The following is a 23,018-nucleotide window of genomic DNA, read 5'->3' on the forward strand; positions in this document are numbered from 1 at the left end:
GGTTGATAAATTAGTTTTAATCACTCCAACCTAAGTATATGAAAACTTCCGACTTCATCTGTACATCTGGTACAAGAACGGACAACACCTCACCAGCTCAAAGACTCTAGATAACTCCCTGATCCTAGACCCAGTCAGCAGTGAGGATACAGGCAGATACTCCTGTGCTGTACAAGGCTACAATAATATCTACTCTCCTGAAGAGACTGTTATTTGTAAGTATTTGTAAGACTTTTTTTCTATTGTGCTATTGACTGTACACTTGTTTATTCCATGTGTAACTCTGTGTTGTTGTTTGTGTCGCACTGCTTTGCTTTATCTTGGCCAGATCGCAATTGTAAATGAGAACTTGTTCTCAACTAGCCTACCTGGTTAAATAAAAAATAAAATACAAGAATCTCTACTCTCCTGAAGAGACTCTCACTGTTATTTGTAAGTATTTGTAAGTAAATGACAGTTTTAAACTTCACTTGTACTGTGTGTGCTCTTGTATTGAGTTGAGTTCATTTATACTCCTGAACTGGAAATACCCCCAAACTGCATCATGCTCCCTTTTTGGTGGCAGAGATTGTTAATACTTTAAGAGGGATGTCACATGTGTTTGCAAGACAGAGAATCTGAGATCTGATCTCCTTGCGAGCTAGTGAGGGAGGAAGCAGCAAGATGCTGGTTACAATCTTCTTACCATTTTACCAGCAGCGTACCACCCTGCATCCCACTGCTGGCTTGCTTCTGAAGCTAAATAGGGTTAGTCCTGGTTGGTCCCTTTTTTAATTTAATTTATTTAACTAGGGAAGTCAGTTAAGAACAAATTCTTATTTTCAATGACAGAACAGTGAGTTAACTGCCTTGTCCTGGGGTAGAACGACATATTTTTACCTTGTCAGCTCAGGGATTCGATCTTGCAACATTTCAGTTATTAGTCCAACGCTCTAACCACGAGGCTACCTGCCGCTCCTTGATGGGAGACCAGATACTGTTGGAAGACCACTAGGAGGCACTCTTCCTCTGGTCTGAAAAAAATATCCCAATGCCGAGGGCAGTGATTGGGGACATTACCCTGTGTAAGGTGCTGTCTTTCAGATGGGATGTTAAACGGGTGTTCTGACTCTTTGTGGTTACTAAAGATCTAATGGCACTTATCGTAAGAGTAGGGGTGTTAACCCCAGTGTCCCGGCTAAATTCCCAATCTGGCCCTCAACCCATCATGGCCAACTAATCATCTCCATTTTCCAATTGGCTGATTCATCCCCCCTCTTCTCCCCTGTAACTATTCCCCAGGTCGTTGATATGAATTAGAATATGTTCTCAGTCAACTTACATGTTAAAATAAGGGTTAAATAAGAAAAATATAACCCTCCTTTCGTCTCCAACACCAGATCCTCCAAGGAAATCACTCCGGGTCAGTCAGTCCTTCTGGTAAAATAGTGGAGGGCAGTTCAGTGACTTTGACCTGCAGCAGTGACGCCAACCCACCTGTGGACAAATACACTTGGTACTTTCAAAAAAGGACTTTAACCAAATGGATTCGAACAGATCTACAACATCACCAACTTCAGGTCTGAGGACAGTGGACATTACCACTGTGAGGCCTGGAATAAAATGGCATCTAAGAACTCTACAGCTCTGATGATTATTATAACAGGTACAGTTTAATCAACAATGGTCTGTCTTTACATAAAAATACACAGTTCAAGCTCATTATTTGCTCATAGTCATTACATTTAAAGCTCATTGAGAAACATTTTAAGCAATGTATTTGTTGGCTTATAGCAATAATGTATTTTTCTTGTTTTAAGTTTATTAGAGCATCTATGTACTAATTTCCTCCACATTTTTGTTTAGTGAAACAAATTTCAGTTATGACTGCAGTTGTAGGAATCATAGTTCTGGTTCTCATCCTTTGTCTCTGGTTACATGTGGTTCAGGTGAGAATCTTTCTAAGACTTTCCTTTCACTTTATCATTTTCATCCATCCATCCATCCATTAATTAATTCATATAAAACAGGAAGAAGGACTCCAAATCCACCTCTGACATTAAAGACGCAGCAGACGATGGACATGTGAGTTCAGATCAAATAGTATTTGTTTTCTATCAGATTTATTTCATTGGTTGATTAATCTTGCCTGGCACAAAAAAGCAATGGAATAGTTCCAAGGTCTGCTTATCTTGTCTGTCCTCTCTCTCCATCAAGGAGACTGTAGTCCCATGTATGACAACATCTCAGGCATGGCCATGACCCCCACTGCAGCACAGAGAGCAGACAGAGGTGAGCAGGATGACAGTCACTACACCACCGTCCACGTCTCTTGGTTCAATAACCAGGAATTGCCTCTGCATTCCACTGTCCAACTGCCTCAACCCCAGAAAGAGGATGAGGATGTCCAGTACGATGTTGTGAAATTCAACTCCCCCAGTGCAGCCCCACGGTAAGTAAGTCTAGACATTACAACATCTCAGATAATTTCAAAATTATATGGTTCTTGTGCTTGACAGCTAGGAATGCGTACAATACTTTTATGTTAAGAAGACCAGCAGTTGTTTGGTTTAAATGTATTAAGATGTACAATGACTTCAAAGTTGTTTGGGTTAAATGTATTAACATCTATACAGACTACACTGTGCCTGAGGAAGGCCCCCATCATCAAGGACCCCACACACCCCAGCCACAAGCTGTTCATACCCTTACCGTCGGGTATCGGAGCATGAGGTCTGATGCCAACTGGCTCAGAGAAAGTTTCTATCTACAAGCCACCAGACTGCTTAACACTTGAACCAAGAAGAACTGAACACAAGATGATCTTTGTTGCGTCCCAAATGGTACCTCTTTCCCTCTAGTGCACTGTGTAGTCGTGGGTCGTGGGCTATTGGCTTGAGAATGAGCTTTGCTTTGTATATCTGAAAGGGAACAAGACAATACCAAACTTGTCATTCTTTAGCTCTTTGTGTGTGTTTTAGCGAGAGGAAAATGTTGTCCATAATGTTTTAGGTCATCATGAGGGATGGCACAACAAATTGGGGAATCATTACTGTATCTTCAGTACTGTTAACTTCCCTGGGCTAGCGTCCCACCCTAGTCAACAGCCAGTGGAATTGCGTGGCGCGAAATACAAATACCTCAAAAATGCTATAACTTCAATTTCTCAAACATATGACTATTTTCACCATTTCAAAGACAACACTCTCGTTAATCTAACCACATTGTACGATTTCAAAAAGGCTTTACAGCGAAAGCAAAACATTAGATTATGTCAGGAGAGTACCCTGCCAAAAATAATCACACTGCCATTTTCAAAGCAAGCATATATGTCACAAAAACCACAGCTAAATGCAGCACTAACCTTTGATGATCTTCATCAGATGACACTCCTAGGACATTATGTTATACAATACATGCATGTTTTGTTCAATCAAGTTCATATTTATATCAAAAACCAGCTTTTTACATTAGCATGTGATGTTCAGAACTAGCATACCAACCGAAAAATTCCAGTGAATTTACTAAATTAGTCATGATAAATGTTCACAAAATACATAACAATTATTTTAAGAATTATAGATACAGAACTCCTTTATGCAATCGCGGTGTCAGATTTTAAAATAGCTTTTCGGTGAAAGCACATTTTGCAATATTCTGAGTACATAGCTCGGCCATCACGGCTAGCTATTTTGACACCCACCAAGTTTGGCACTCACTAAACTCAGAATTACTATTAGAAAAAGTGGATTACCTTTGCTGTTCTTCGTCAGAATGCACTCCCAGGACTTCTACTTCAACAACAAATGTTGTTTTGGTTCCAAATAATCCGTAGTTATATTCAAATAGCTCCGTTTGGTTCGTGCGTTCAGGTCACTATCCGAAGGGTGACGCGCGAGCGCATTTCGTGACTAAAAATGTCAAAATATTCCATTATCGTACTTAGAAGCATGTCAAACGCTGTTTAAAATACATTTTTATGCTATTTTTCTCGTAAAATAGCGAAAATATTCCAACCAGGCAACGTTGTATTCATTCAAAGGCTGAAAGAAAAAAATTGAGAATTCTCGTGAACGCGCATCTCAGTCTCACTGTCCCCAGGCTGACCACTCACAAACTCTGCTGCTGTTCTTTGCCCAGAGACAGCAGACACCCCATTCCACTTTCTGGTGGCTTTAGAGAGCCAATGGGAGCCTTAGAAAGTGTCACGTTACAGCACAGATGCTGTATTTTTGATAGAGATGCAACAGAAGGACAACAAATTGTCAGACAGGGCACTTCCTGTATGCAATCTTCTCAGGTTTTGGCCTGCCATATGAGTTCTGTTATACTCACAGACACCATTCACAGTTTTAGAAACTTTAGAGTGCTTTCTATCCAAATCTACTAATTATATGCATATTCTCGTTTCTGGGCAAGAGTAGTAACCAGTTTAAATCGGGTACGTTTTTTATCCGGCCGTGCAAATACTGCCCCCTAGCCCCAACAGTTAATGTACAAGACTATACAACCACACTGTTATTCACTTCAGAACCTATTCAGACTTTAGATAAGTTGACTTCACATGGACATAAGTAAAAAAATGTTCAGTCTACTTATCTCAAATCTGAATTGGGCCCTTCATACACATCTTGCTATTAATAATGTTAAAACAAATGTAAATTATTTTGTAAAATGCTCAATTAAAATTACTTTCATTTAGGGTTGAACTATCCTCTTGAATAAAAGTATATGATAAAACTGGGCTTGATTTCACCCCCCAAAAATGTAACCTTTATTTAACTAGGCAAGTCAGTTAAGAACAAATTCTTATTTACAATGACGGCCTACAATGACGGCCTACACTCAGTACGCTCCATGTATTAAATAGCAGCTTTATTTAAGAGGCCTTACAATAAAGGTACACAGTGATTTAATCATCACATCCCATCTGTAGTATTTTAGGTGTTATCACCTATAGAATAACTAATAATAACTGGACAGGAGGGAGCAGCTCATTTGGGAAACTTTACTAATCCAAAACATGATAGTACAACACAAGGGCATGTTTGAGGCAGCACATTCTATCAACGTATTAAAGTTAAGAGGTCACAGGATTAACCAATCAGGTAAGTGAACTTCGTATCTTGGCAGACTACCATGTTAATAGACCAATCTATTACATCATCCATCCACCAGACTAGAATAGACCTACACATAGTCTGTGTCTGAAATGGCATCCTATTCCCTATATACTGTCAGGTGACATTTCAGATGCAGCCATCCTCTCTAACAGTTAAAAGCCAAACAAATGATGTCAGGAACTCCAAATGTCATTAAGTCACTATTGGGGATTGTCAATGCAATGACATCTCACAAATCATCATCGCCATGGTGATGCTCCGTGACATAATTTATTTGGATGGTTGAAGTGTTGTCGAGAAGTGGGCGTAACAACACTACACTCTTTGGAAAAAAGGTGCTATCTAGAAACTTAAAGGGTTCTTCAGCTGTCCCCATAGAGAACCCTTGGAAGAACCCTTTTGAGTTTCAGGTAGAACCTCGAACCTAGAACCTGGTTATCAGAAGGGGGAAAGGAGAAGATTAATTGAGTGTCGTCTGCATAGCAATGATAGGAGAGACCATGTGAGGATATGGCAGAGCCAAGTGACTTGGTGTATAGCGAGAATAGGAGAGGGCCTAGAACTGAGCCCTGGGGGACACCAGTGGTGAGAGCACGTGGTGCGGAGACGGATTCTCGCCACGCCACCTGGTAGGAGCGACCTGTCAGGTAGGACGCAATCCAAGAATGAGCCGCGCCGGAGATGCCCAACTTGGAGAGGGTGGAGAGGAGGATCTGATGATTCACAGTATCAAAGGCAGCAGATAGGTCTAGAAGGATGAGAGCAGAGGAGAGAGAGTTAGCTTTAGCAGTGCGGAGAGCCTCCGTGACACAGAGAAGAGCAGTCTCAGTTGAATGACCAGTCTTGAAACCTGACTGATTTGGATCAAGAAGGTAATTCTGAGAGAGATGGCAAGAGAGCTGGCCAAGGACGGCACGCTCAAGAGTTTGAGAGAAAAGAAAGAAGGGATACTGGTCTGCAGTTGTTGACATCGGAGGGATCGAGTGTAGGTTTTTTGAGAAGGGGTGCAACTCTCGCTCTCTTGAAGACAGAAGGGACGTAGCCAGCGGTCAAGGTTGAGTTGATGAGCGAGGTGAGGTAGGGGAGAAGGTCTCCGGAAATGGTCTGGAGAAGAGAGAAGGGGATAAGGTCAAGCGGGCAGGTTGTTGGGCGGCCGGCCGTCACAAGTCGCAAGATTTCATCTGGAGAGAGAGGGGAGAAAGAGGTCAAAGCATAGGGTAGGGCAATGTGAGCAGGACCAGCGGTGTCGTTTGACTTAACAAACGAGGATCGGATGTCGTCAACCTTCTTTTCAAAATGGTTGACAAAGTCATCCACAGAGAGGGAGGAGGGGGAGGAGGATTCAGGAGGGAGGAGAAGGTGGCAAAGAGCTTCCTAGGGTTAGAGGCAGATGCTTGGAATTTAGAGTGGTAGAAAGTGGCTTTAGCAGCAGAAACAGAGGAAGAAAATGTAGAGAGGAGGGAGTGAAAAGATGCCAGGTCCGCAGGGAGGCTAGTTTTCCTCCATTTCCGCTCGGCTGCCCGGAGCCCTGTTCTGTGAGCTCGCAATGAGTCGTCAAGCCACGGAGCAGGAGGGGAGGACCGAGCCTGCCGGGAAGATAGGGGACATAGAGAGTCAAAGGATGCAGAAAGGGAGGAGAGGAGGGTTGAGGAGGCAGAATCAGGAGATTGGTTGGAGAAGGTTTGAGCAGAGGGAAGAGATGATAGGATGGAAGAGGAGAGAGTAGCAGGAGAGAGAGAGCGAAGGTTGCGACGGCGCAATACCATCTGAGTAGGGGCAGAGTGAGTAGTGTTGGAGGAGAGCGAGAGGGAAAAGGATACAAGGTAGTGATCGGAGACTTGGAGGGGAGTTGCAGTGAGATTAGTAGAAGAACAGCATCTAGTAAAGATGAGGTCAAGCGTATTGCCTGCCTTGTGAATAGGGGGGGACGGTGAGAGGGTGAGGTCAAAAGAGGAGAGGAATGGAAAGAAAGAGGCAGAGAGAAATGAGTCAAAGGTAGACGTAGGGAGGTTAAAGTCACCCAGAACTGTGCGGGGTGAGCCATCCTCAGGAAAGGAACTTATCAAGGCGTCAAGCTCATTGATAAACTCTCCAAGGGAACCTGGGGGGCGATAAATGATAAGGATGTTAAGCTTGAATGGGCTAGTGACTGTGACAGCATGGAATTCAAAGGAGGAGATAGACAGATGGGTCAGGGGAGAAAGAGAGAATGTCCACTTGGGAGAGATGAGGATTCCAGTGCCACCACCCCGCTGACCAGATGCTCTCAGGGTATGCGAGAACACGTGGTCAGACGAGGAGAGAGTAGTAGGAGTAGCAGTGTTTTCTGTGGTAATCCATGTTTCCGTCAGCGCCAAGAAGTCGAGGGACTGGAGGGTAGCATAGGCTGAGATGAACTCTGCCTTGTTGGCCGCAGACCGGCAGTTCCAGAGGCTGCCGGAGACCTGGAACTCCACGTGGGTCGTGCGCGCTGGGACCACCACGTTAGAGTGGCAGCGGCCACGCGGTGTGAAGCGTTTGTGTGGCCTGTGCAGAGAGGAGAGAACAGGGATAGACAGACACATAGTTGACAGGCTACAGGAGAGGCTACTCTAATGCAAAGGAGATTGGAATGAAAATTAACTAAACAACTGGGGAAGCGAGAGAGCAGGGCCTCCCTCACTAACCATTCACTGAAACACTCAAATATAACTTTTCCAACTTCCACTTTAGAAATTATAATTGATGTAAACTACAGTGGTTCAATGTTTCCAGGAATAGGCTCAAACTTATTTTATTCAGCTAGATAACTTGGTACAGTATTCTTCCGTGAACCCCACCCAGTGCACCGTATCCTATGACGCCATAGCTAACTAGCATGCTAGCATCCAATAACACACGGTTAGCACCAATACTTGGTTACAACGAACTACCAATGGATCATTCGTGTCCGTGTTTAGTTCCTTTCATAACGCAGAAGTAATGAGTATGGTAGGCTGAATTTTCTGGACATTCCTACCTTAAACGATACTTTATAGATCAATTTGATAAAACACTTCATAAGAAGACCCACTTCTATGTGGGACTGCATTCCTCATCATGTCTTTTCTACTGTTGGTGGCCTTAACTTCATGTTGGTTTGCAATTATAATATTGACAAAGTTCCAGTGAAGCTCCGCTTTTCATTGGCAGGTTTTCTAGTCATGGACCTTCATTCAGAAGCATAATTTCTCTCCCCACAATATATTATATCTGGAATAATCAGCACATATTGTATAACAATACATCTTTGTTTTTAGAATATTGGTTCAGAAATAATATCCTCTTGGTGAGACAACTTGTAAATGCATTGGGTCTTTTACTTCATTATGACTCATTCTTATTACTTTACAAGATCCCTATAAAGCCTAAAGAGTTTGCAATTGTTTTAGTCTCCATTCCCTCAGGTGTTGCTTTATTATGCAGGAACATGTTAAGACCCTCAGAATCTACCTTCGATTACCACTGTTGACTCAATAGTAGTAAAGATTTGTTTTTGTTTTGGTCCATTCAACAACAGAGCGATACTTGCCTTGTATCAACAGGATTTTGTATCTATCTATATACCTTATGTCATGCCTTACTGGAATCGTTTTATTGATAATATCTGTTGTCTCACACATACTACTTACTAACACAATTAAGGAAGTTTATTATAAAATGATTCATTCATATTACCCTGCTAACAACTACATGAAGAAGTACAAAGAAATAGATACATTCAAAATGTACTTTTTGAAATGACCACCCAGAAACAGTGTTGCATCTTTTTTTTAATGGTATTCATGTAAAGAATCTGTGGCAAGACATCAGTAGATTTATAATGGAACAAATTCATGAAGATTTTACACAATTATGGAGAGATGTACTGCATGAATTCTTTACCTACGATAGAAATAATTTGGATGGATGTTTTTCTTCTTCGTTCACCCGCCGTGCAGTAGGTGGCGGCAATAGGTGCAGTCTGCCATAAAACCCTAAAGAGGAAAAGGACAACAACAAATTGTTGACTCGGACAGCAGTTCATATCATACAAAGGATGGATCGAGTAAGTCTGGTTTTAACATTATATGCCCGCTGTGTTGTATAAAGTGTCTAGGCCTAGTTTTCATTATCTTTGAACCTCCACATTGCTGTGTTATGTTTGGGGCGGCAGGTAGCCTAGTGGTTAGAGCATTGGGTCAATAACCGAATCCCCGAGCTGACAAGGTAAACATCTGTCGTTCTGTCCCTGAACAAGGCTATTAATCCATTGTTCATAGGCCGTCATTGTAAATACGTTTTTGTTTCTATATCGGACTTTCCTAGTAAAATAAAGGTTACATTTTTTTTAAAGTAGCCTACAACTATATCATTTGTATTGTAACGACCCTGGGTTTATAAGCGCGGATATCGACTCTCCCGCTTGAGCATGCTTTTGCGGCACAGTAGATAGCGCGCTGGACTTCGGCATAGAAGGTCGAGGGTTCGAGACCTGCTCCCTACTTCTTTCATTACAGTATTTATTATGGATCCCCATTAGCTGCCAACGCAGCAGCTACTCTTCCTGGGGTCCAGCAAAATTAAGGCAGTTCATACAATCGTGTTTAGGAATCTGTGACTATGACCTAATTCTCTCCTCCCTCCCGAAGTGTGTACATGTTCACATTCCTTCACTGATTTCTTACACATTATCCATTATTTGACCAGATATTCAAGTGGCCGTTCTAACAAAGAAAAGAAATGGCTGCAGTCCAAACACGTAGTTTTTCCCTTGGTGGTATCCCCGTCGAAACCGGATGCAGTTTGATTGCCATCTTAAAGGAGGTCTAACATTGGCCCTTGATTTAGCTTGAAGGAGCGAGTGAACAACGGGGTTGATATGACCCACAATTCATTGCAAACTGTAGTCACATGTCAAACTCTGGTGGCCGCTAAGCGTAAAATTTTATCAACAACCTGCATTTTCAGTATCTCAGTAAAAATATTAAGCTAGCTTGCAATTATAAAAATATATATTAGTGTTGGCAAAGTGGGTTAGTTTTGTTGTGAGGAGTGCAATTCTGAAATGTATTGGAATAAATGACCAAACTATGAAACTAGCTAGCCAGCTATGGGTAACTGTAGCTAGCTACCTGACAGGAGTGCTAGTGTTGGATTTTCCAGTACCTATACTGTTTTCTTAGAAGTAGTAAGCAGAATCGATATAGGGTTAACCATTAGTATATGTGTAAGCAGAACCAATGTGTTTGTGCAAGCTGACTCAATACAGGCTTAACCATTCTGGGTCATGCCTGGTCTTCTGAAGGCTATTGGACATGCACATTAGTTAATCATTTACAGGAACCACTAGACATGTACTTGTATTAGGAAGGTACAGTTGAAGTCGGAAGTTTACATAGACCGTAGCCAAATACATTTAAACTCAGTTTTTCACAATTCCTGACATTTAATCCTAGTAAAAACTCACTGTCTTAGGTCAGTTTGGATCAACACTTTTTTTTTAAGAATGTGAAATGTCAGAATAATGGTAGACAATGATTTATTTCAGCTCTTTCTTTCATCACATTCCCAGTGGGTCAGAAGTTTACATACACTCAATTAGAATTTGGTAGCATTGCAATTAAATTGTTTAACTTGGGTCAAACGTTTCAGGTAGCCTTCCACAAGCTTCCCACAATAGGTTGTTGAATTTTGGCTCATTGCTCCTGACAGAGCTGGTGTAACTGAGTCAGGTTTGTAGTCCTCCTTGCTCGCACACGCTTTTTCAGTTCTGCCCACACATTTTCTATAGGATTGAGGTCAGGGCTTTGTGATGGCCACTCCAATACCTTGACTTTGTTGTCCTTAAGCCATTTTGCCACACATTTGGAAGTTTGCTTGGAATCATTGTCCGTTTGGAAGAACCATTTGCGCCCGAGTGTTAACTTCCTGACTGATGTCTTGAGATGTTGCTTCAATATATCCACATAATTTTCCTACCTCATGATGCCATCTATTTTGTGAAGTGCACCCTTCCCTCCTGCAGCACAGCACCCCGAAAACATGATGCTGCCACCCATGTGCTTCACTGTTCGGGATGGTGTTCTTCGGCTTGCAAGGATCCTCCTTTTTCCTCCAAACATAACGATGGTCATTATGGCCAAACAGTTCTATTTTTGTTTCATCAGACCAGAGGACATTTCTCCAAAAAGTATGATCTTTGTCCCCATGTGCAGTTGCAAACCGTAGTGTGGCTTTTTTATGGCGGTTTTGGCGCAGTGGATTCTTCCTTACTGAGCGGCCTTTCAGGTTATGTTGATCTAGGACTTGTTTTACTGTGGATACAGATACTTTTGTACCCATTTCCTCCAGCATCTTCACAAGGTCCTTTGCTGTTGTTCTGGGATTGATTTGCACTTTTCGCACCAAAGTATGTAAATCTCTTGGAGACAGAACGCGTCTCCTTCCTGAGCTGTATGATGGCTGCGTGGTCCCATGGTGTTTATACTTGCGTACTATTGTTTGTACAGATGAACATGGTACCTTCAGTCGTTTGGAAATTGCTCCCAAGGATGAACTAGACTTGTGGAGGTCTACAGTTATTTTTCTGAGGTCTTGGCTGATTTCTTTTGATTTTACCATGATGTCAAGCAAAGAGGCACTGAGGTTGAAGGTAGACCTTGAAATACATCCACAGGTACACCTCCAATTGACTCAAATTATGTCAATTAGCCTATCAGAAGCTTTTAACTCCATGACATCGTTTTCTGGAATTTTCCAAGCTGTTTAAAGGCACTCGGTGTATGTAAACTTCTGACCCACTGGAATTGTGATACAGTGAAATAATAAGTGAAGTGAAATAATCTGTCTGTTAACAATTGTTGGCAAAATGACTTGTCATGCACAAAGTAGATGTCCTAACCGACTTGCCAAAACTATAGTTTGTTAACCTGTTATGGATAGGGGGCAGTATTTTCACGGCCGGATAAATCGGGTACGTTTTTTAATCTGTTTATTACTCCTGCCCAGAAACTAGAATGTGCATATACTTTTGGATAGAAAACACCCTAAAGTTTCTAAAACTGTTTGAATGGTGTCTGTGAGTATAACAGAACTCATATGGCAGGCCAAAACCTGAGAAGATTCCAAACAGGAAGTGCCCTCTCTGACCATTTCTTGGCCTTCTTTAGCCTCTTTATTGAAAACAGAGGATCTCTGCTGTAACGTGACACTTTCTAAGGCTCCCATAGGCTCTCAGAAGGCGCCAGAACGTTGAATGATGACTTTGCAGTCCATGGCTGAAAAACAGTAGCGCATTTGGATAGTGGTCGATCTGAGAACAATGAGACGGGCGTGCAAGTGAAGAGTCCATTTTACATTTTCAGTCTTTGAACGAAAACAATGACTCCCGGTCGGAATATTATCGCTGTTTTACGAGAAAAATCGCATAAAAATTGATTTTAAACAGCGTTTGACATGCTTCGAAGTACGGTAATGGAATATTTTGAATTTTTTTGCCACGATACGCGCGGGCGCGTCACCCTTCGTTACCTTTCGGATAGTATCTTGAACGCACGAACAAAACGCCGCTATTTGGATATAACTATGGATTATTTGGAACCAAACCAACATTTGTTGTTGAAGTAGAAGTCCTGGGAGTGCATTCTGACGAAGAACAGCAAAGGTAATCCAATTTTCCTTATAGTAAATCTGAGTTTGGTGAGTTCCAAACTTGGTGGGTGTCAAAATAGCTAGCCAGTGATGGCCGAGCTATCTACTCAGAATATTGCAAAATGACACTATCCGAAAGGGTAAATAAGGGTTACGCGCACGACGCATTTCGTGACAAAAAAATTCTAAATATTCCATTACCGTACTTCGAAGCATGTCAACCGCTGTTTAAAATCAATTATTATGCCATTTTTCTCGTAAAAAAGCGATAATATTCCGACCGGGAAAGCGTGTTTAGGTTCACAGACGAAAGAAAATAAAACATGGGGTCTACTCGTGCACGCGCCTCAGCCCATTGTCCTCTGATAGAGCACTTGCCAAAAGCGCTAATGTGTTTCAGCCTGGGGCTGGAATTACATCATTCAGCTTTTTCCCGCCTTCTGAGAGCCTATGGGAGCCGTAGGAAGTGTCACGTTACAGCAAAGATCCTCAGTCTTCAATAAACAGAGTCAAGAAGCTCAAGGAATGGTCAGACGGGCCACTTCCTGTAAGGAATCTTCTCAGGTTTTTGCCTGCCATATGAGTTCTGTTATACTCACAGACACCATTCAAACAGTTTTAGAAACTTTAGGGTGTTTTCTATCCAAAGCCAATGCATATTATATGCATATTCTAGTTACTGGGCAGGAGTAGTAACCAGATTAAAGCGGGTACGTTTTTTATCCGGCCTTGCAAATACTGCCCCCTATCCCCAACAGGTTAACAACTAAAGGCTTTCAGCTGAGCCACTTACTGTGAGTGGTCTTATTCTCTCCCCATTCACAATAGAAGCCTGAAACAACTTTCTAAAGACTGTTGACATCTAGTTGAAGCCTTAGGAAGTGCAATCTGACCCCATAGACACAGGATATTGGATAGGCAATCACTTAAAAAAACTACAAACCTCAAATTTCCCACTTCGTGGTTGGATTTTTCTCAGGTTTTTGCCTGCCATATGAGTTCTGTTTTACTCAGACATTATTTTAACAGTTTTGGAAACTTCAGAGTGTTTTCTATCCAAATCTACTAATTATATGCATATTCTAGCTTCTGGGCCTGAGAAGCAGGCAGTTTACTCTGGGCACGCTTTTCATCCAAACTTCCCAATGCTGCCCATTATCCCAATGAAGTTAAACTTCAAGATTTCCACCAAGGACGTTGCCTCCGATTATCACTCTCCCTCGCTTGGGCAAGGGACGTTTTAAGGTACACTCGGATGTAAAACGCAATTCAAGGGCTGAGGTCTGTTCAGTTTGAAACGCCACTTGAAGGCTATCGAGAAGGGTCAACATCAGGTGGGACGATTACAGCCAATGAGAGGGCAGATATGCATGTTTTCACTAGTTGCCACAATGTCAACCATCTATATCGTATTTTTATTTATTTATAGGGTTAGGCATAAAGTTTGTGTTTTCAAGTTAGGGTTAAAATCACATTAGTTGTAGAAATGGGTGGGGTTTATGGCTTTGTTTGTGGTAACTAGTGACGACCAGGCACTACTTCCATAGTTTTTTCTTTTTTTTCTCAAAGTTGCCGGGATGTGACGTCCTACTTTTACCAATACACTCCTAACAACCAACTCGTTACGAAAATGTATGTATGATCAAATAATCCAGAAGCCAGATTTTGGGCCCTGTTGTCCCTCTTGCTTCTCCTCTTCTGCTCTGTTTGATAGGAAATGACTGGTACAAGAAATATGGTGGAATCTAGCCCATGCCTCCACCAATCCAATGCTCTTAGATTTGTGGGTTGTAGTGAACGATTGAACATTTCAGGTAAAAGGGGATTTTCGAGGGATGCACCCAAATCAGAGGTTTAGACTGAATTAATACAATATTTGGTTTAATGATCAACTGTAAACTTCTTGTGGCCAACAGGACAAAGCTAGCCCGTCCCCCTCCACCCTCCAGGAGTCCCCAGGTCGACTGCCTCTCCGTACTTTACTACTGGTTCTGGTCGACTGTAGGAAAACACCGGGGCAGAGTGGAACTGAGAGACGAGAAGATGGAGATTTGATTTCATTACGTAAGAACCATGGTGTGTGGATTAGTCTGCTTCTGTAACAATTAATTGGTTAATTATATATTGATAAAAATATTTGGTAGTTCCACACAAGTTTGAGAAGTGTAACTTGGTCCCCCCAAAAAATGTTTGATTTAACCTAATTTTGACATTTTTTCATGAAGAGCACATGTTCAACTTCATAACATGTTTTCCCATCTCGAGGTTATATGAAAATACATACTGTATTAAGTGCCAATGTGCTAAATAAAGTAACGGGATTACTGAAAACAACAAAACCACTAGTTTACAGTGGTAAAATGGAAGCTAGTTTTGTTCCACAGGGAGTGGAAATTGAATGCTAGCTTCACACAAAAAAATTATTCTACCATACCAATTTCTGGGTAAAATGGTTCACTTGCTCAGTTTTTTACAAAAAACAACATAGAATCGATAAGACTAGAACCAGCTCACCTGCTTTTACTCTATGATTTGACATTCAGTGTTTCTTTTGCCCAAAAAATGTCAGGAACAGTTTCACCATATTAAAACATGGGTTGATCTTAAAATGAGGGACATATGTAAATGAATCACTAATTACATGAAATAAATAATGTTCAGAAATGACTGTCGAAGTCACCAAATAACTAGGGCTTTACATGCACACTCATAATTTGACATTAAACTAGTTATGGCAGTAGGCCGAATATGGCATTAGTCATGTAAACACCTTACTCTGCTTATCTTAATTGGTGTAAGGTAATAACCGAAGTAAGCATACGCCTTCAAAAACACCTGGTTTTCTGAACAATCTTTAGAATGATTAGGACATGTAAACACTTTAATCAGAGTTATAGAGGTGTATTTAATCTGTGTATGTGCTAACACAAGCAGCGCAAGCTTCATTCTTTTGCTCGAGTGCAGTGAGTTCAGGAAAAACTATTTCTAAGCTGCATACTTTCGGTTTTCACATACAAACCTTAATTTTTGAAGCAGTTCGGAAAAATAACATGGTCGCTCTGGTAGAAATGTTATTTTGATTGGCCATTTTCAGCATTTATCAAAGTCCCATCAGGTAGCCTGATTTCAGATGTGTCCATGTAAACAGGTTTGAGGGAAATTGTTATTTCAAAGCATGTCAACGTTTAAATCAAACTCCTTATACTATTTGACTATTCACAATAATCATATTATTCTGCGCTTCTAACTTTACTCAATGATGGTAAAACTTGGAGTAATTATTGTATTAGGTGGGTTAAAATCTATCTAGAAGTTACACAGGGTTGACGGAGCGACTTCAGAATTTTCAAAATTCAGAATTTTGTCACTTTAGCAAGTCTTTATTCATATTATTTAATAACAGATGTAAAATGTAATACTGGTGCACAATTTCTACTTGAAAAATATAAAAGGGAAGCAAATGGCATTCATTTCATGGAAGGACCCATCTGTTTATGGACCCATATTTGCAAAATCTAACTATTCAATGTCTTTGTTTCACAGGGGACATCCCTAATCGTTGCTCTCTTAGAGGGAGGGGCTTATCATCTGGAGAGCCTCAACAACATCATGATGCTGACAAGAAAGAGAAGAGTCTCTCCAGACCAGAACACCTCAAGAAACACCAGCATAGAGGTATAGGGAAGAAACCTCACCACTGCTGCTCTGACTGTGGGAAGAGTTTTGCTAAACAGGACTTGACAATTCATGAGCAAATTCACACTCTAGAGCATGCATCTAAAACCTTAAAATCTCATCTGAGAATTAATTCAGTGGAGGGACCTTATACCTGCTTTGATTGTGGGAAATACTTAAATAAGTCAGGAGCCCAGACTAAACACAAACACATAGGACAGAAGCCTTATAGCTGTGATCAGTGTGGGAAGAGCTTCAATCACACAGGAGCCCTGACTAGACACCAACGCATACACACAGGAGAGAAACCTTATAGCTGTGATCAGTGTGGGAGGGGCTTCAATGAGTCAGGACACCTGACTAAACACCAACTCATACACACAGGAGAGAAGCCTTATAGCTGTGATCAGTGTGGGAAGAACTTCAATCAGTCAGGACACCTGACTAAACACCAACGCATACACACAGGCGAGAAACCTTATAGCTGTGATCAATGTGGGAAGAGTTTCAGTGACTCAGGATCCCTGATTACACACCAACGCATACACACAGGAGAGAAGCCTTATAGCTGTGATCAGTGTGGGAAGAGCTTCAATGAGTCAGGACACCTGACTAAACACCAACGCATACACACAGGAGAGAAGCCTTATAGCTGTGATCAGTGTGGGAAGAACTTCAATCAGTCAGGACACCTGACTAAACACCAACGCATACACACAGGAGAGAAGCCTTATAGCTGTGATCAGTGTGGGAAGAGTTTCAGTGACTCGGGATCCATGATTCTACACCAACGCATACACACAGGAGAGAAGCCTTATAGCTGTGATCAGTGTGGGAAGAGCTTCAATCAATCAGGAGCCCTGACTACACACCAACGCATACACACAGGAGAGAAGCCTTATAGCTGTGATCATTGTGGGAAGAGCTTCAGTCGATCAGGAACCCTGAGCAAACATCAACGCATACACACAGGAGAGAAGCCTTATTGCTGTGATCATTGTGGGAAGAACTTCAATCAGTCAGGACACCTGACTAAACACCAACGCATACACACAGGAGAGAAACCTTATAGCTGTGATCAGTGTGGGAAGAGTTTCAGTGACTCGGGATCCATGATTATACACCAGCGCGTACACACAGGAGAGAAGCCTTATAGCTGTGATCAGTGTGGGAAGAGCTTTAATCATTCAGGAACCCTGAGCGAACACCAGCGCATACACACAGGAGAGAAGCCTTATAGCTGTGATCATTGTGGAAATAGCTTTGCTCATTCAGGATCACTGAAAAAACACCAGAAAGCACAATCATGTTTTCTTTCATCTCGTTTCTCTCCGGCACCGGTTCCAGATCCCTAAATAACAATTCAATAGAAAACATCTTGTAAAGAGTTATCCGTCTCCCATTCTCTAACAGCTTAAGTCTGATTACCATGGTAACCTGTGTAGCATAATATGCAGCTCTGGATCCCTATGTTTCAATCGTCTTTGAGTAGGAGTGGTGTGTGTGTGTGGTGGGGGGGAGTTCAGAGCTGTATCTTATTTTATTAACTCATTATCCATTAAATAATGTTTCACCAATAGTAGGTGTATATTCATGTGTGGGGGAAATGTTGTCTGAAGAGAGCTCCTTGAATTGTACATCTTGTCTCATAAAATCATTGGTTCCTGTAGGTGCTGGGTGGAGATGTGAGGGGGAGACAGTCAGACCTTTTGGCAGAATGCCCAGAATATGTTCTATAAGTTACATGCAGGAATCAAACGTTAAGGATGAATAATGTAAATCATGCAAATATAACTTTTCTGTTTAAGAAGTATATAAGAGAACTAACAGGACTACCCCGAAAGAGCTCCTGACCAACGTGTACTATGGTGCATTACGTTTGTTGCAACCTCTCCAGCTTGCTGATAATAAAGAATGATTCATTTATGTTTGACTTTGAGTCCCTGGTGGTAATTTCCATGACATGTATTCAATACATCAATAAATGAAACCCATTATCTTATGTGAAGGAGATGTCGCACTGCATGAGGCAAATGGTGGTCACACCAGATACTCACTACCTTTTTTAAAGTTATCTGTGGCCAACAGATACATATCTGTTTTCCCAGTCATGTGAAATCCATAGATTAGGGCCTAATTCATTTATTTCAATTGGCAGATTTTTTTCACCTATGTAATATATAATCATCTTAAGTATCAATCATTAAAACTTCTTATGGCTTGGGGGTGCTATTTTCACGTCCGGATTAAAAGTGTGCCCAAAGTAAACTGCCTGCTACTCAGGCCCAGAAGCTAGGATATGCATATAATTAGTAGATTTGGATGGAAAACACTCCAAGTTTCTAAAACAGTTTGAATGATGTCTGTGAGTATAACAGAACTTATTTGGCAGGCGAAACCCCGAGGACAAAACATCCAGGAAAAATAAATGTTGAGGTCACTCTCTATTCAATGGAATTTCATTGAGAATCTTGAATTCTAAGGCAGTTGCTTGCAGTTCCTATCGCTTCCACTGGATGTCAACAGTCTTTAGAAATTGGTTGATGTTTTTCCTTTATGTAATGAAGAAGTAGCCCTGTTCAGAACAAGGGTAGAGTGAAGTGTACTGTTTGATAGAGGTGCGTGACCTAAAAAGCACGCTCCACTTTGTTTTCCTCCGGTATTGAACGCAGTTTATCCCGTCTTAAATTTTATCGATTTATTTGCGTTAAAAAAAAACTAAAGTTGTATTAGGAAAGTTGTTTGAAATTTTTGGACAAAGATTACAGGTAACTTATGAGATATTTTGTAGTAATGTTGTGCGAGTTGCAACCGGTGTTTTTCTGGATGAAACGCGCCAAATAAATTGACATTTTGGATATATAACGACGGAATTAATCGAACAAAAGGACCATTTGTGATGTTTATGGGACATATTGGAGTGCCAACAGAAGAAGCTCGTCAAAGGTAAGGCATGAATTATATCGTTATTTATGAGTTTTGTGTCGCGCCTGGCGGGATGAAATATGATTGTCTGTGTTTGTTTGATGGGGTGCTGTCCTCAGATAATAGCATGGTTTGCTTTCGCCGTAAAGCCTTTTTGAAATCTGACATGGTGGCTAGATTAACAAGAAGTTCAGTTTTAATTTGGTGTATCGCACGTGTGAATGTATGAAAGTTAAATATCTTTTTGGGGAAATTTGGAATTTGGCCCTCTGTCATTTCACCGGATGTTGTCAAATCAATCCCGTTAACGGGATTTGAGCCATATATCAATTGTAGAGCATGTGGGAAGAAACAGACAAATCTGTGCACTCTTGGATAGTAACACTAGTAGAAATGATGCAGTATAATATAAAAGGTAGAAAATGGCTGATGGCATGTTATCTTGTTATACCGTTTTAGAATTTTTTTTCAATCCATTTTAAAATAAACCTGTAATGTAACAATGTGGAAAAGGTCAAGGGGCCTGAATACTTTCCGAATGCACTGTGTGTGTCTATATATTTCATTCATGTTAAATGAACCAGTCCAATACATCTAAAACACTTGAAAATCATCTCATTATTGTTTGAGGAATTGATCAGATACATTTAGTTTCAAGTGTTCATGGTCAGAGCGGTTTGAATGTGACTCACACCAAGAGGAGTATCTGTGCCTTGAAGGGGTCAACAGTGGACATTACCTGCACGTATAGACATCCCAGCCGGAATAACGTCACAGAAGTATCCTGGTTCAACAAATGGGAGTCTGGAGTTACTACAGATCTAAGCCAGGACACAGAGTGTGCAGGTCATGTGAAGTACCATCAGTGTTATAGTCATGAGAATAAAACAGGTTCAAAACAATGGACAGAGAAACACTTTACTTACAGTGCTACACATCTGTTTTGATAAGGTATTTTTCCTGCTTAATTAGATCAGATGTAGTTATTCACCAGTTATAAAGTGTGTTTGTTGTCTATCTTTATGTTTCTATGGCTGCAGGGAGGGAGACGCAGCAACGGGCTTGAGAACAGCAGGAATAGATACATAGGCCTGTGGTTTACACACATCTCTCAGCAACTGTGTAACAAACTGCTTCAGAGTGATTCTTTTATTTATTTAACCTTTATTTAACTAGGCAAGTAAATGTCGGCCTACCAAAAGGCAAAAGGCCACTTACTGGGGCTGGGATATATATATATCACACTCCAGCCATCCAACCACTCCAACACACATCACGACAAGAGAGGCAAGACAACACTACATAAAGAGAGACCTAAGACAACAACATAGCATGCTATCAACACAACATGACAACAACATGGTAGCAGCACAAAACATCGTATAAACATTATTGGGCACAGACAAAAGCACAAAGGGCAAGAAGGTAGAGACAACAATACATCTCGAGATACTTCTCCATGGTTGTTATTCACACAGAACTCAGCAACTTTGGCAACAAAGTGTTGACAAACTGTCTGTGTGAGCTAATAGGTTTGTGCCTAATTTAATATCCTTTTGATGTGTGATTGTGTTTCAGTGATACTGGGGCAGGATGGCTGGAGTGTGACTTACACCACTCAGAGTATCTGTGCCTTGAAGAGGTCAACAGTGGATCTGTCCTGCTCTTACACATATCCCAGAGGTCATACAGTCACAGAGACATCATGGTTCTATAGACGGTCTGGTGTGAAACCTCAGAATGATGATCGTGTGGAGTACTATGGGGACAGAGTGATTAACTGCACCCTGAGAATCAAAGACCTGAGAGAGAGAGACTCAGCTGAGTACTGGTTCACATTCAAGACTCAGATCATACAAGGTCATGTCTTTCAAAGTGTGACAAGTGAGAGATTTTCTGGCAGCCCTAAAGCCAGGCTGTCTGTCACAGGTACACTATTTTGTAATGCTTTATCAGTTACATTAAAGCCTTTGGAAATCTGTTTTAATTTGACATTATACATTACATTAGGAATGACAGTATGTATGTGATATGAATGTCTTGTGTCATTTGATTACAATGGTTGTCGTTTGTTGTTTGTTTTTAATCACAGGCCCGAAGGCAAAAGTTCAAACTATAGTGACAGAGGGACAGACTGTGACACTGACCTGTAGCACCACCTGTACTCTGACTGACAACCCCAACCCCACCTACATCTGGTACAAGAACGGACAACGTCTCACCCACCCAAATACCAAAATAACTACCTAGACCCAGTCAGCAGTGAGAATACAGACAGATACTCCTGTGCTGTAAACGGCCATGAGGATCTCCCCTCTGCTGAAGAGACTCTCACTGTCAGATGTAAGTACAATACATATATATATAATTTCACTGTAATTGTATTCTAGTATTATACTTTGGTTACACTGTGTGTTCATTTGTATGTCATTCCCAACACTAGACGGCCCAAAGAGAGTGTGTGGGAGATAATTTGATGTCACTAATTACATTTGCCATTTCTGAGAAGAGATCAGGCCAATAATTACATTTTGCTAATGTAGAAATGATGTCACCTAGTGCATTTGCTGTTTCTGAGCAAAACTCATGCCAATGATTACATTAGCTAATGTACATGACTACATTAGCTAAGGCCCATAACTACATTTGTTACATTTGGACATACTAATGTTAGGTGAACATGGAGACAGGATGGTAACAAAATGACTAATAGGTGAAACATATATATACAATAAATGTATTATTTTTTGTATTACATAAAAGGTCCTGCCACCATTATAATCTAACTCGAAGCAGATGTGGGCGTTACTGGACGTGAACAAGCAAGAACTGGGACTAAAAGATAATGGTGGCGAAAGGACAAGGGGAGTTATTGCATTTACATATGGGGAGTGCCCATATGTTTATGTAAGGATGTAATGCTATAAAGGCAAAGCTCTGTGCTGAGAAAGACTTGTATTCCATGGAATAGCACGACTTTGCTACTTTGTAATAAAGTCTAATTTCAATTCACAAGGTCCAGTAAAGATGTAATATTTCTATGTCAATATTCCACAACAAGTGTCAGTATCAGTCAGTCCTTCTGGTAAAATAGTGGAGGGCAGTTCAGTGACTCTGACCTGCAGCATTGATGCCAACCCACCTGTAGACAAATACACCTGGTAGAAGAACGTACCCTCACCAAAAGCATCAGGACAGAGTTATAGCATCTCTAACATCAGCTCTGAGGACAGTGGAGAAAACTACTGTGAGGCTGAGAATACAATTGGAGTCCAGAAATCTACACCTCAATTGATCATTGTAGCCGGTAAGATTATTTTTTATTTAAAGCTATATGATAACATTCCTATCATTCTTTATGCTTTAGGGGAACAAGCTTTTGTTAGAATGCATCTGTAGGAATCTGTCACGACTTTCGCCGAAGTCGGCTCCTCTCCTTGTTCGGGCGGCGTTCGGCGGTCGACGTCACCGGCTTTCTAGCCATCGCCGCTCCATTTTTTCATTGTTCCATTTGTTTTGTCTTGTTCCCTGCACACCTGGTTTACATTCCCTAGTCACACTGCATGTATTTATTCCTCTGTTCCCCTCCATGTCTTTGTGTGAAATTGTTTTTGTCGTGTTTCGTGTTACGCACCAGGCTGGGTTTTCCCCTGTATTTCCGTGGTA

At 41.2% G+C, this 23,018-nt stretch overlaps 1 protein-coding gene and 1 long non-coding RNA gene across 2 annotated transcripts; both read left to right on the forward strand.

Annotated features, from left to right (window-relative positions):
• Nucleotides 1–9: 9 nt before the first annotated feature.
• On the forward strand, nucleotides 10–18,360 carry LOC115147457 (zinc finger protein OZF). Its single transcript, XM_029689703.1, has 9 exons — nucleotides 10–215; nucleotides 1,380–1,645; nucleotides 1,846–1,928; nucleotides 2,010–2,064; nucleotides 2,197–2,431; nucleotides 2,616–2,822; nucleotides 9,062–9,168; nucleotides 14,669–14,816; nucleotides 16,296–18,360. Exons 7-9 carry the CDS (start codon nucleotides 9,160–9,162, stop codon nucleotides 17,780–17,782), a joined length of 1,644 nt encoding a protein of 547 aa, XP_029545563.1. The 5' UTR covers nucleotides 10–215; nucleotides 1,380–1,645; nucleotides 1,846–1,928; nucleotides 2,010–2,064; nucleotides 2,197–2,431; nucleotides 2,616–2,822; nucleotides 9,062–9,159; the 3' UTR covers nucleotides 17,783–18,360.
• Nucleotides 18,361–21,593: 3,233 nt separating this feature from the next.
• Nucleotides 21,594–22,367, forward strand: LOC115147468 (uncharacterized). Its single transcript, XR_003866348.1, has 2 exons — nucleotides 21,594–21,695; nucleotides 22,116–22,367. It is a non-coding gene; the product is annotated as an uncharacterized LOC115147468 (long non-coding RNA).
• Nucleotides 22,368–23,018: the final 651 nt, after the last annotated feature.

This window comes from Salmo trutta, chromosome 14 (assembly GCF_901001165.1).
Source record: "Salmo trutta chromosome 14, fSalTru1.1, whole genome shotgun sequence".
NCBI lineage: Eukaryota > Metazoa > Chordata > Actinopteri > Salmoniformes > Salmonidae > Salmo > Salmo trutta.